Source organism: Sus scrofa, chromosome 5, assembly GCF_054392235.1.
Source record: "Sus scrofa isolate SSC_HxYL_T2T_F1_AM1 chromosome 5, Sscrofa_HxYL_maternal_Yorkshire_Landrace_v2.0, whole genome shotgun sequence".
NCBI classification, from domain to species: Eukaryota; Metazoa; Chordata; class Mammalia; order Artiodactyla; family Suidae; genus Sus; species Sus scrofa.
Window position 1 is genome coordinate 86940167 of NC_139387.1, and position 15393 is coordinate 86955559.

General features: G+C 37.5%; 1 protein-coding gene across 13 annotated transcripts in view; it reads left to right on the forward strand.

Annotated features, from left to right (window-relative positions):
• SLC41A2 (solute carrier family 41 member 2) overlaps nt 1–15393 on the forward strand; it is a 127028-nt gene that overhangs the window by 86180 nt on the left and 25455 nt on the right. For all 13 annotated transcript variants that reach the window (XM_005664183.4, XM_084957337.1, XM_084957334.1 and 10 more), the window contains 2 exons: nt 1017–1148; nt 2172–2320. In XM_005664183.4, coding sequence (XP_005664240.3) covers nt 1017–1148; nt 2172–2320 — 281 coding nt within the window. The remainder of the gene's footprint in view (nt 1–1016; nt 1149–2171; nt 2321–15393) is intronic.

Here is a 15393-nt window from a genome sequence, read left to right on the forward strand (position 1 = left end):
ATCCTTAATGCACTTGGCCATAGAGGTGAGGCTTTCTCAGTGTTTTTCTACTCCTCTGTCTGTTGGCAGTCACTCTGCCAGATTGGTCTTGAGCAAGAAGATTCTCTTTCATTCATTCAGCAGCAGACAGCCTTTGCTTCTACACTTACTCCATTGGCAATTGATTTTTGCCCAGGAACAGGTGGCTGGTGTGAGCCCTTCATCATGCAAGCAGCTCTTGTTTCATATGAGAGAAGGATTGGGAAACAGATGTGGTTTCTTGCTGTGTGCTGCCAAGGTTGGGTATCTCAGTGTTCTCTCCTATCTCAGTACGCCTCACAAGCAGCCAGGGGAGGCTTGCAGAAATAGCTGGCAAGTGGATAGACTCCTCTGGTGTCTAAGGTTCCCAGGCATTCTAAATGGTTATGTTAGCCCATACTCGGCATTTAAGAATTTGACGTTTTCAGTTGCTTTCTTCCTACTCGCTTTTCTGACTACTTCCTCTTCCTCTCATAGTCTGTCAAGGAAGAATGCATAGGGGTTTCCTAACTCACCTTGGGCACACTTACCATCCTTTGGAATTCATTTCACCTCTTGGAATCAGCTCCTCTTCCACAGAGTATATGGGACGATAATCTAGGTTAAAAGATGACTTTCTTGAGTATTTCTTTCAGCGTCTTATCACAAGCCTCGACTATTTGAATAAATCTAGCTTATTTCCTCTCATTAAGATGATAAACATAAAACACCTTGCTACCTAGTTTTATGTCTTGGTTCTGATAGTAATTTTTAAAAATTGCTTATGCTGCTTTTATACCAAACAGTGAATTAGATTTGAAAAAATAGTGAATGAGTCTTTCACAGCAATAAATGGATGCCTTTGGAGTATCTACCTCAAAATTACATGAATCAACTTTTAAGAACTCTTTGTTTTGTTTAATTGGTCCAGGATGTGACATAAAGAGGCATATATTTGATTGAATTTATGCGAGTTATTTAAAATATGGAGATAACTGCTTTGTTTTTCTCTGTTTCAGGTATTGGTGGTAATTTGGTGGCCATTCAGGCTAGCAGGATTTCTACCTACCTCCATTTACACAGCATTCCAGGAGAACTGCCTGATGAACCCAAAGGTTGTTACTATCCATTTAGAACTTTTTTTGGTCCAGGTAGGTACGTCTGGATTTTTGCATACTGTATTTGAGTGACTGTTTCTTCATGAGTATAGACAAGCAACATTTGCCGAGAACATGTTTTGTTTGTGAATGTTGCAAAATTTTCCATTTCTGCAAGCTAAGTAGATTTTTAAATAGAACAAATTCGGTTCTCTAAATCTCAGGGAACAATAGAAAAAATTTGTGTCAGTTCTGCAGTTGCTGAGGAACTTTGTATAATTTTTCTTTTCTCTTTCTCTGGGGTATCGTTTTTATGAGTCAAGAAAGAGGAAACTTGTACAGTTAAGAAAGCATTGTTAGCGAATGTTAGCTAAATCAGGGAGACAGAGATACTGTCTTTTGTGTAATAATCTTTTTGGCTCTTAGAAATGTAGGCATTTGATCCCAAACAAATGGAATGAGAGAGGATAACCTCAGTTACAAGGAACAGTGCATTGTTTATGCCCCAGGCATAGGATACCCAAGAAACTAAACCACAATTTTAAACCTCACAATTCTTGAAAACTTTTTCTCCTGATGAAAATTAATGTAATGTAATAAATGTAACTTTTGAACGAGGATCGGAAATGCCCAGTCTTGTAATAGCAGTGAAATAACTTTAAAGGAAAAATAAAATTAAAACATTTCAAACCAAAGGTCTCCTATTAAAAGACCATGAGATGGTTTTCAGTCATTGAAATAATCCATAAAAAGGAATTAAATGATGTGGGAAAAAAACCCGCATTTTAGTACTTTAAGACCGTCATATTTCTTCTTTTGTCTTCTTTTTTTAATAGTAGATATGATAGTTTGACCAATGTTCTTCATGGCAAGTTTTCATCAACCACCTTTCATTTAATTAATATATAACATATAGGGAGAATTTCTAGAAATTAAGTGAATTGTAAATAGTTAAAATTTATTTCTAGCAGTTGAATTTTATGTGTTCTGTGCAGTGTAGTAACTAGAAGTCATACTCAAATTTTAACAGCTGTGACCAAAAGATGATTTTAACAACTTTTATATCTTATGTTACAGGAGTAAATAATAAGTCTGCTCAAGTTCTACTGCTCTTAGTGATACCCGGACATTTAATTTTCCTCTACACTATTCATCTGATGAAAAGTGGTCACACTTCTTTAACTGTAATCTTCGTAGTAGTATACTTATTTGCTGCTGTGTTACAGGTAAGAGTTAAAAACTCTTGCACTCTCTTTTATGCTCAGATGGATGTAAAAGCATAACTTTGTGTCCTTGCCATTGTGACTCAGTGGCAACAAGCCAAACTAGTATCCACAAGGATGAGGGTTTGATCCCTGGCCTCGTTCAGTGGGTTAAGGATCCAGCTTGCTGTGATCTGTGATATAGGTTGCAGATGCAGCTCAGACCTCTCGTTTCTGTGGCTGTGACATAGGCTGGCAGCTGCAGCTCTGATTCGACTCCTGGGAACTTCCATATGCTGTGTACAAGGCCCTAAAAAGACCCTCCAAAAAAGTGTGACTTTCTAAATCTCAAGGCACAAGAAATACTTTAACATTTTGGAAATCAGGTGAATGTCTTCGTATTGATTTGATCTTCTTAAAATTAATAACTCAGGACCACTTTTAATATGATTTTTTTAAAATGATTTGATCAGTAGAACTTTTGAATTTCCTCTTTACTGGATTCTATCTCTTTCCTTCTTTTGTTCTCTTGTTTTATGTGAACACATCTTCAGATAAATTCCTCCGAAGGAGTATTGGCTAGGAGAATAATTTTTGAGTCTTGGCATGTTGTGAAATGCTTTTACATGAATAGGTTGGGCGGATATAGAATTCTGGTTTGTTTGTTTGTTTTTAGGATTTTGAAGGTATCGCTTTCTTGTTTTATAACTTCTCCTATTACCATTGAAAAGGACAACAGGAGGGCGTTCCTGTTGTCACTCAGTGGGTTTAGAACCCAGTTAGTATCCATGAGGATGCAGGTTTGATCCCTAGTCTTGCTCAGTTGGTTAAGTATCCAGTATTGCCGCAAACTGAATGTAGATGCAGCTCAGATCTGGCATTGCTGTGGCTGTAGCATAGGCCAGCAGCTGCAGCTCTGATTGGATCCCTAGCCTGGAAACTTCCAAATGCTGCAGGTGTGGCCCTAAAAAAAGAAAGAAAAGAAAAGGACAACAGCTGCCATTCTCACTTCTGATCTCCTTATACTTTTATCTTTGTAGAAGCTTGCAAGATCTTCTCTTTTTCCCTATTGTTCTTGAATTTCTTCTGGTATTTATAAGTTTTAAAGTGATATGCCTAAATTTCTAGTTCATGATTGATCTCCTTTAGACTTTTGCTAATAAAAGTTGAGCATTTGGGGTATGTTGTAATCTTTCCCAAATGGTTGCATCACAGATTTTGGTTAAATTAGTAGTCAGTGTTTCTATCATAGGTCTATCTAAACATTGTTTATTATAGAGCCAGAGAGTGTGCTATATTTCCTTTTTCTGTATTTTATTTTTCTTGTGGTTAATAATCATATCTTTTTTCATTTGCATCATTTTCCATAAACCTAGCCCAACTATTCCAGCTTTATTTTGGCTTCTTAGCCATGGCTTCTTGCTAAATTCTGTAGATATGATACCTCTGAAAGTGAAAAATCCTAATTTAAGAGAAGCATTCAAATAATTCTTCGAAGAGATAACATTTGAATTTGACCTTCAAGGGGTTTTGTAGGAGTGAGGCTGGAGGGTAGGTATGTGGAGTTATTCCAGTTGAGAGAAACTGCATTGATGAAAGAAACTGCATTGATGATAATAATTTAATGAAATTAACTGACATTTACTGTGTTTCCTGTATAACCAGCATTGTTTTAAGTGCTGTACATGTACAGATTCAGTTCATTCTCTCAAATACTCCATGAGATTTATACTCTTCTGATATAAATCAGTTATTTTTAAAGTGGAGTAATACAGAACAATGCATTGTATACAGAGGGAAAAGATGAAAACTTATGTTTATATATGTCTATCTCATTTGTTTAAAATGTCATTTTTTTCTATTTTTATGATTGCTTTACGATAAGCATATAAGCACAGTGTTAAGTAAGTATGCTCATTTATATTGAAAAGGCTGCCTAAGGTGAAACTTTTGGAGAGTACCCAGTAAAAGCATAGCAATGAAAAAGCACAAAACCTATGCCAAAAAAGAAAGTGATTCATACAGAGGATCCAGCTAAAAGAGTAGATGAAATAAAGTTAAGAAGGCAGATTAGGGCCAGTGTAGACAGGCCTTAAATGCCAGATAAGGAAGACAAGAATCTACTTATAAAATAATGAAAACCCTTTTGACTTATTTGCTATTTTTAACTTTTCTAGAATGCTTTGCAGTACCTGAGGTTTTCTTAAAAGTCACCTATCAGATCATTTATTCATTCAGTAAACATTCATTCTCCGAGATACAGGAATGGGTCTCAAATTCCAGGATGAATAAATTCAGACCCTGTCTTCAAGGACATGGTCTGAAGGGAAGACTACTGCATGAACAAATGACTGTGTTATATTGTAATGTAATATAAATGCTGGGAATATCTACGCACAATTTGCTGTCAGAGCTTGGAAGAAAAAGCATCTAATTCTACCTAGGGGCTAATATTTTTCTTCTGTTCAGTAGGGACAAAAATTATTTCAAATATGCTTTTACTACTGGCTATCTTTACTGCTGTATATGATAGGGTCATTTATTATAATTTATGTTCTCCATGTGTGTAGGTATTATGAAAAAGATGCATTCCTCAACCCCATGGGCAATCTTTAAGAAACCATTCTTTAGTTATTAATACATATGCTATTTTTAGAGCAAGTTCCTATTTGTAACTCTAGCTCTTTACCGCATGCATGGATTTATGGTTTTTTTGCCATTTGCTATATGCATCATTTCCCTTAGGCTAATGAAAGATAGAAGAACTTTTTCTGAATTTGTACAAATATTAGATTTCAACCTATACTTACAGTATACCTACATGTCTTTTTGAAACCTCTAACCTAAATTCTGACCAATGAAGTTGGAGAAACTAGAGTTGAGGAAAGAGTAAATGTTAATCTCTCTGCGTCTCAGTTCCCTCCCTTATAAAGTGGGAGGAATATAGATAGTCTGACTTACGATTTTTTAACTTTATGATGTGCAAAATACACAACAAATTCAATAGAAACCATAATTCAAATGTTGAATTTTGATCATTTTCTGGTCTAGTGATATTCAGGGCGATACTGTCTTATGCTGCTGAGCAGTGGCAGAGAGCCACAGCTCCCAGCCAGCCACACAATCAAGAGGGTTAAACAACTGGTAAACCAGTACACTTAAGGCCATTCTCTACCCGACAAACCATTCTGTTTTTCAACAAACTACATGAGCTATCCAGTTTTAATTATTTATTATAAGTATTGTATTATTTTTATAATTTAGTAGGATAGTTTTATTAAATGCATTTTTGACTTACAGTAGTTTCAATTTACCATGTGTTTATTAGACATGGTAATATATAACTTATAACCCCATCATAAGTCAAGGAAGATCTGTAGTAGTACCTAGCTCTCAGGCATCTTTAAGAATTAATTGAATTAATTACATAAAGCTCGCTTAGTAGTGGATGCTACGTGAATGTTAGCCGACGCTGTTGTTGTTGTTACCGTTATTAAACATAGAATTTTAAATGAGCCATTAATCTCTGAATGAAATTGTAATTTTTTAGAACTTATACTATGGATTGAATTTTCTTATGTATCTTTTTTTAAATGAATTTTATTACATTTATAGTTGTACAGTCATCATCACAACCCAATTTTATAGCATTTCCATCCCAAACACCCATTACACCCCCCCAGCCTGTCTCATTTGGAAACCATGAGTTTTTCAAAGTCTGTGAGTCAGTATCTGTTCTGCAAAGAAGTTCACCGTGTCCCTTTTTTAGATTCCACATGTAAGTGATTGCATTTTATGTTGGTGTCTCGCTGTCTAACTTCACTTAGCATGATAATTTCTTGGTCTATCCATGTTGCTGCGAATGCCATTATTTCTTTCCTTTTAATGGCTGGGTAATATTCCATTGTGTTTTTCTGCTTTATCCACCCCTCTGTCGATGGACAATTAGATTGTTTCCATGTCTTGGCTATTGTATATAGTGCTGCAATGAACATTGGAGTACGTGTGTCTTTTTGAGTCATGGTTTTCTCTGGATAGATTCCCAGGATTGGGATTGCTGGATCAAATGGTAATTCTATTTTTAGTTTTCTGAGGAATCTCTATACTGTTTTCCATAGTGGTTGTACCAATTTACATTCCCACCAACAGCGTAGTAGGGTTCCCTTTTCTTGGCAACCTCTCCAGCATGTATTGTTTGTAGACTAACTGATGATTGCCATTCTGGTTGGTGTAAGGTGGTACCTCATAGAGTTTTGATTTGCGTTTCTCTAATAATGAGTAATGTTGAACCTCTTTTCATGTGTTTTTTGGCCATCTGTGTGTTTTCTTTGGAGAATTGTCTGTTTAGATCTTCTGCCCATTTTTTGATGGGGTTTTTTGTTTTTTGGGTTTTTTTGCTATTGAGCTGCAGGAGGTGTTTGTAAATTTTGGAGATTAATCCCTTGTCAGTCGATTCATTTACAGTTATTTTCTCCCATTCTGTGGATTGTCTTTTTGTTTTAAGGTTTCCTTTGCTGTGCAGAAACTTTTAAGTTTAATTAGGTCCCATTTGTTTATTTTTGTTTTTATTGTAATTACTCTAGGAGGTGAATCTGAGAAGATAGTGCTATAGTTTATGTTGGAGAATGTTTGGCCTATGTTTTCCTCTAAGAGTTTTATAGTATCTGGTCTTATATCTAGGTCTTTAATCCATTTTGAGTTTATTTTTGTGTATGGTGTTAGAGAGTGTTCCAATTTCATTCTTTTACATGTGGCTGTCCAGTTTTCCCAGCACCACTTATTGAAGGGGCTGTCTTTTCTCCATTGTATAGTCTTACCTCCTTTGTCATAGATGAGTTGACTGTAGGTGTCCGGGTTTAATTCTGGGCTTTCTATTCTGTCCCAGATCTATATTTCTGTCTTTGAGCCAGTACCATAGGGCTTTGATGACTGTAGCTTTGTAGTATAGTCTGAAGTCAGGGAGCCTGATTCCTCTAGCTGCATTTTTCTTTTTCAGGATGTCTTTGGCTACTCTGGGTCTTTTGTGCTTCCAAACAAACTTTAAAATATTTTGTCCGAGTTCTGTGAAAAATGTCCCTGGTAATTTGATAGGGATTGCATTGAATCTGTAGATTGCCTTAGGTAGTATAGTCATTTTGGTAATATTTATTTTTCCAATCCAAGTTCATGGTATGTCTTTGCATCTGTTTGTGTCATCTTTGATTTCTTTCATCAGTGTCTTACAGTTTTCAGAGTACAGGTCTTTTGTCTCTTTAGGTAGGTTTATTCCTAGGTATTTTATTCTTTTGGATGTGATGGTAAATTGGATTTTTTCCCCTAATATCTCTTTCTGATCTTTCATTGTTAGTATATAGAAATGCAGTCAATTTCTGTGTATTAATTTTGTATCCCATGACTTTGCCAAATTCATTGATGAGCTCTAACAGTTTTCCGGTAGCAGCTTTAGGATTTTCTGGGTATAGTATGTCATCTGCAAATAGTGATAGTTTTATTTCTTCCTTTCCAATTTGGATTCCTTTTATTTCTTTTTCTTCTCTCTTTGCTGTAGCTAGGACTTCCAAAACTATATTGAATAGTAGTGGCAAAAGCAGACATCCTTGTCTTGTTCCTGATCTCAGTGGGAATTCTTTCAGCTTTTCACCATTGAAAATAATATTAGCTGTGGATTTGACATATATGGCCTTTATTATGTTGAGGTAGGTTCCCTCTATGCCTATATTCTGAAGGGTTTTTATCAGAAATGGGTGTCGGATTTTATCAAAGGCTTTTTCTACATCTATTGAGAGGATCATATGGTTTTTATTCTTCAGTTTGTTAAAGTGGTGTATCACATCAATTGATTTGCAGATATTGAAGAATCTTTGCATCCCTGGGATAAATCCCACTTGATCATGATGTCCAATTCTTTTAATTTATTGTTGGATTCGGTTTGCTAGTATTTTGTTCAGGATTTTTACATCTATGTTCATTAGTTAAATTGCCCTGTGATTTTCTTTTTGTGTGTGCGGTACCTTTGTTGGTTTTGGTATCAGGGTGATGGTGGCCTCATAGAATGAGTTTGGGAGTGTTCCTTCCTCTGCAGTTTTTTGGAATAGTTTCATAAGGGCAAGTGTTTGCTCTTCTCTAAATGTTTGTTAGAATTTGCCTGTGAAACCGTCTGGTCCTGGACTTTTGTTTATTGGAAGTTTTTAAATCACAGTTTCAATTTCATTACTTGTGATTGGTCCATTCATCTTTTCTGTTTCATCTTGGTTTAGTCTTGGAAGATTGTACTTTTCTAAGAATTTGTCCATTTGTCCTAGGCCATCCATTTTATTGGCATATAGTTGCATGTAGTAGTCTCTTATGATCCTTTGTATTTCTGTGATGTCCATTGTTACTTCTCCTTTTTAATTTCTAATTTTATTGATTTGAGTCCTCTCCCTTTTTTTCTTGGTAAGTCTGGCTAAGGGTTTATCAATTTTTTGATCTTTTCAGAGAACTAGCTTTTAGTTTCATTGTTCTTTTTCATGGTTTTCTTTGTTTCTTTTTCATTTATTTCTACTCCGATCTTTATGATTTCTTTCCTTCTACTAACTTTAGGTCTTGTCTGTTCTCTCTCTAGCTGCTTTAGATGTAAAGGTAGATTGTTTATTTGAGCTTTTTCTGGTTTCCTGAGACAGGATGGTATTGCTACAAACTTCCCTCTTAGAACTGCTTTTGCTGCATCCCATAGGTTTTGGAGTGTTGTACTTTTGTTGTCATTTGCTTCTAGGTATTTTTAAATTTCCTCTTTGATTTCTTCAGTGACCCATTGGTTGTTTAGTAGCATGTTGTTTAGTCTCCACATGTTTGTGTTTTTAGCAGTTTTTTTTTTTTCTTGTTGTTGATTTCCAGTTGAATAGTGTTGTGGTTGGAAAAGATACTTGATATGATTTCAACCTTCTTAAAGTTACTGAGGCTTGATTTGTAGCCCAGAATGTGATCAATCCTAGACAATGTTACATGTGCACTTGAGAAGAATGTGTACTCTGCTGCTTTTGGATGGAATGTCCTGTAAATATCTTACTTCTGATGTCTGCCCCCCTTGTGGCTGAAGTTGGTATGAGGGCTTGCTGTAGGCTTCCTAATGTGAGGGACTGGTGCCTGCCCACTGGTAGGTGGGGCTGATTCCTGTCCCTCTGCTGGGTGGGCTTTGTCTCTTGGTGAGATTAGAGGTGGCTGTGTGCCTACAGGTTATTTCGGCAGCCTGATTACTGAGGGTGGGGCTGTGATCCCACCTGGATTATTGTTTGGTCTGGGGCTTCTCAGCACTGCTGGGTGGGGCCAGATTTTCCCAAAATGGCCATCTCTAGAGGAGCACACACTGATGAATATTCCCAAGACCTTTGCCTCCAATGTCCTTCCCCCACAACGAGCCACAGTCACCCCCTGTTTTCCCAGGAGATCCTCCAAGAACTGCAGTCAGGTCTGGCCCAGATTTCTATAGAGTCTTTGCTTTACCCTGGGACCCAGTGCACATGAAAGCCTGTCTGTGCCTTTTAAGAATGGGGTCTCTGTTTCCCCCAGTCCTATGGAGCTCTTGTGCACAAGCCTCAGTGGCCTTCAATGCCAGATGCTCCAGGGGCTCTATCTCCCAATTCAGATCCCCAGGCATGGTGACCTGACATGGGGCTCAGAACTCTCACTCCTGTAGGTGAGTCTGTGTGATACAGTTACTTTCCAGTCTGGGCTGCCCACCTGGTGGGTATGGGGTTGCTTATATCACGTAATTGCCTTTCCTACCATCTTTTTTTTTTTTTTTTTGTCTTTTTGCCATTTCTTGGGCCGCTCCCGTGGCATATGGAGGTTCCCAGGCTAGGGGTCGAACGGGATCTGTAGCCAGCGGCCTATGCCAGAGCCACAGCAACTCGGGATCTGAGCCGCATCTGCAACCTATACCACAGCCTATGGCCACGCCAGATCGTTAACCCATTGAGCAAGGCCAGGGATAGAACCTGCAACCTCATGGTTCTTAGTTGGATTCGTTAACCACTGTGCCACGATGGGGACTCCCTCTCCTACCATCTCAATGTGGCCTCCTCTTTGTCTTCTGGAGTAGAATATCTTTTTGAAGGTTTCCAGTCCATTTAGTTGAAGGTTCTTCAGCATTTGGTTCTAATTTTGCTGTTTTTATGAGAGAAGTTGAGCTCCAGTCCTTCTATTCCACCATCTTAATCCCATTAAATTTTTAAATTTCACTTACGTGTCTTTTATGACTTTTTTTTTTTTTTTTTTTTTTGTCTTTTTGCTATTTCTTGGGCCGCTCCTGTGGCATATGGAGGTTCCCAGGCTAGGGGTCAAATGAGAGCTGTAGCCGCCCGTCTACACCAGAGCCACAGCAACGCTGGACCCGAGCTGCGTCTGCAACCTATACCACAGCTCATGGCAACGCCGGATCGTTAACCCACTGAGCAAGGGCAGGGATCGAACCCACAACCTCATGGTTCCTAGTCGGATTCATTAACCACTGCGCCACGATGGGAACTCCGACTTTCACTTTTTTTATGGGTTTTAGTTTTTCTCTTTCTACCCAAGAATCAGATATATTCCAGATTAGATCTTTGTTTTTGCACCTGACATTGTGCATTATTCCTGTGGAATATCTTAGGATCAGATTGTAAATTCTCAAATCAAATCTTTGTGCTCTCACACTAAAATATATAACACATCCATAAGCAACACATTTGCTCATCTCTGTGGAGACTGAGGTTTAGATAAAAGATCTTGACCTTTCTCTGCCTACTTCAAGCAATCCAGAGATGAACAGAATAAATAAATACTTTTTAAAGATGAAGACTCCCTTACTATTTAAGACTCATCTTTTAATATTCTTTACTCGATTGGCTTTCTTTTTGATTTGGGTTCTACTTATATTTAAAACCTTGGTTTAAATCTCAGCTCTTAATCAAATATTTCAGTTTGTACCAGTCTTCCCATCACTAAATGCTATATTTTGCTTGAATATTATATAGTAAAATTTTCTAGTGCATGTTTAATTTCTCTCCATATAGATTCCTACTTCTTTTTGTTTGTTTGTTTTGGTTTTTAGGGCTGAACCTGAGGCATATGAAAGTTCCCAGGCTAGGGGTCAAATTGGAGCCGCAGCTGGCAGCCTGCACCACAGCCACAGCAACTCGGGGTATGAGCTGCATCTGTGACCTACACCAGAGCTCATGGCCAGATCTTTAACCCACTGAGTGAGGCCAGGGATCAAACCCAAGTCCTTGTGTGTACTAGTTGGGTTCATAACCCACTGTGCCACAATGGGAACTCTCAAGATTCCTACTTCCTTGAGGGTAAAGACCAAGCCTTTGTCCTTTTGGTGTTCTCCATAAGACATGATAGAGTGATTGTTTTTTGAATTCTTGGTATTTTACTCTCTTCCCAGACTAATACTTTTAAGGAAACTTCCCCCCAGTCCCTAATTCTCCAGCGAACTAAATGAAGGAAATCTGTTTGAAAGAAACTTCGTATTGAACTTACTCTAATGGTACCAATTCTTTGCAGTGTTTTTGCATTTCCTCAGATGTCATGTCTTCCTAGAAGCCTTTCTTGAATACCTAATTTGGTTTAAGTGCCTTCATTCTCTGTTCCCATGGTCCCCTGTGAATACCATTTTCCTAGCTTTTCCACATTATGTTGGCATTATATGTTCATGTGTCTGTCTCACCCATTCTAGAGAAAGTGTTTTTGTTTATTCACTTTCTTGTCTAGCACCTAGTCCCATCCTTAGTGCTCAGAATTTGTTAAACTTAATGACTGTATCTTGCTAGCCCTCTCTCCCCCTTCAGGAGGAGAAAAGTTTACCAACTGGAGTTGGGTACCAGAAATTCCATAAAAGCTAAAAAAATCTAAATTTTCTTCTCCTTGCTCAATTTTCCTCTCCTTCACTGACATAGGTATTTAAAATAAAGGGCAATGAAAAATAAAACCACAAATTCTATCAGTGTTCAGTCAGAATTGTAAGGTTCTACTGAACTATTTAGAGATAAAAGGACTCAATAGTCAGGGAAAATGCAAAGTTGGCTTTTGATAAAGCAGGATTGGAAATAAGTTGAAAATTGATGAAGGTGAGGGATGGAACATGAGAGTGGTGTGGGGATAATTTGCTCTATTCTATCTGCTTTTGTGTATGTTTGAATTTTTACATAGGGGTTTTTAAGAATTAAGGTTTTTTTCAGAGCATATTGACTTTCTAATTTGGGGCCTATGGCTATTTCTAACTTAAAGTGAAAAGTAAAAAGTCAACTTGAGTTTGAAAATACTCAAGACTTAGAATGGTTAAGTTTGTGTCTCATTTGGCCCTAGATAGACACTGAAACTATTTTTTAAATTTAAAAATCCATTTTAAAAAACTATTTTTTTGAAACTATTTTTTAAATTTAAAAATCTACGTACACATCACAGATTTCATTGTTTAGGCATTTATTATGTGACTTCAAACTAGAAGGAAGCTAACAAATGTGGTTTGGGTTGTTTTGTTTTGTTTTGTTTTTTCCTGCTTTGGCTGCACTCGTGGCATATGGAAGTTCCTGGGCCAGAGATCAAATCTGCCACAGCTGGGGCAACGCTGGATCCTTAACCCACTGCACCAGGCCGGCGATCAAACTGGTGCCTCCACAGAGACGAGCTGAATCACTCACTCACTGCATCACAGCAGGAACTCCTAAGAAATGTGTTTTGTCATGTGACGTTGCAGCCACCAAACCACTGTCAGTAGATGTGATGGATTATGTTTTTACTTGTGTTCCTGCCCGGTGCCCGAGAGCAATCAGAGTAGTTGGAATATGTCAAAGCCATAATGTATGAAAGGCATTCATATTTGGTATCCCACCAGCCACACTGTTTTTTGAGTTTGTTTGCTTTCAACATTAAGGATGGGTTGGCACCACGTTAACCATGCTGATTACCCCTTTTACCTCTGATGTCACCAGTCAGCATTTGTGAGACTGCTGGCTGTGGCTGAGGGTGCAGTTGTTGGCTTTAGAATGTAATTTTTCATCTATGTCAAATTAGCCCACTAAACCCACAATTTCAATTTCATAGTACCAGAGTATACCTTCTTCTCCAAATTTAGAGATGACTGGATGCTTTTCTAAGCAGCCATTTCCTGCGTCTCCACATCTTACTTATTCCCATGCTCCACTGACTGCTCAAAACTTGTTAATTTGTGAAATCAAAAGCATAAAATGGAATTCTAGGCTGCAGTGGACCTTGTTGGCCTTCCTTCTGAGATGTGCAGAAGGGAATTTCGATATATTCCTCAGGGTTTTCTGTCTCTGAGTCATTTGTTTGCCTTATTCCCTGCAGTCTTTTTCAAGGACGTAGTACCTGGATAGCATAATCAACTTGAGAAGGTACACAAATACCTATCAATCAAATAAGCAGACTCGGGAGTTCCCTGGTGGCTCAGCAGGTTAAGGGTCTGGCATTGTCACTGCTGTGGCTTGGGTTGCTGCTGTGGCACTGATGTGATCCCTGGCCCAGGAATTTCTGCATGCCAAGGGTGCATCCCCCACCTCCCCCCCAAAAATATGCAGTCTGGTAATCTCTTGAACAATGAAAGAACAGCAGTATATTGTAGTTCATTTCCCTATTTAATTTAAGGCGTCTGCTGGTTCCCCTTTGTGTTTGAAGTCCTAAATATATATTCCCTTTGTCTATGAAGAGATAAAAGCTTAAACTTTGGATGACATAACCTAAAAAAGGCAAAAAAAACAGGCATATATGGAGTATATTGGTATTTTTTTCTGCTGTAAAATATTTCAGTGGGAAAGAAAAATGAGAGTTTTTTAGCCTGAGATGCCTATTCCAACAAAATGTTTGTTAATATAATTCATAAGCAATGAATTAAAACCATTTCAAAATGAAAGTTTTAATTCCTTGTTTTAGGCACTGATTTTTCAGATAGAAAATCAGGTTGCTAAGAACCCTCCTAAACTTCTAGCCGCACCAAATTCCATGGAAATTTCACGTGAAAGTTTTGTTGTAGAAAACCTGACTGTGTCTTTTTTTTTAATGCGGGAGAGAGAAAATGTCTCCCTTTAATGGTGGAATGTCAAGTTCTCAATATATGAAGGTGAGAATTGTAAATATCAGGATTTTATCAAATATGTAGTGCACATAATCTTCCAAGCACTGTGCTAGTCACTACACAAAAGAAATAAAAGATATTGTCCCTGCCCTGTAGGTTTTTCCCTTATCCATGGGAGATGAGACTAAAATGCATGAAATAATCAGGGAGGAACCTAAGACTTAACCTCTTCATAATAGTAAGTTATAAGCATCTTCCTGTATAACTTCAGTGTCACACTTTGTGCTTATGCCAGGGTTTTACTCTTTAACGGTGTTTTAAGAATTTTTTTTTTTTTTTGAGGGGAGGATCAGAGAATATATTATAGCTGATGAGAAACCTGAATTAATGTCAATAACCATGAAACTGACCTTAGCAAAATAATAATGCTTATACTTCTTATTAATATAATTTTTTTTGGCTGCACCATGGCATGTGGACGTTCCTGGGTCAGGGATTGAACCCGCAATGCTGGATCCTTAACTGGCTGTGACACGAAGGACAAGTCTTTTTAATATAATTTTAAAAGCAGAATTTGCCTTAGTTTTTATTACTGCCTTTCGGTAGGCAGTGTTTGTTTTTTAATTTTATATATACATGCAAATTTCACTCTTTTACATTTCCCAACAGGTTTGTGTTTTCAAGGAAAATTATTCTTAGCAAATCCCCAAGCCCAACTTAAATGAGCAAATGAATGCCCTTCATAATAAAATACATAATCTGGATATTGATTAATGAATTTCCTAAGACGTGCCTCTGTTTCATAAATAATAGTTTATGGTTGTTTTGAAACCCATGTTTGTAACATGAACATGGCCGTAACAGGAATAGTGCAAATTAAGAGCAAACATCTTCCACTTCTCATCCAGTAGAACATGCTTGGGGCAGAAACATGGTCTGTGTACTAACAGAGGCATTAGCAACATCTTAGTTCTGAAGTCACATTCACATGATTCAATGTCATTATTTTAACAATGAAGATATGTTTTTACAGAAGAAAAAT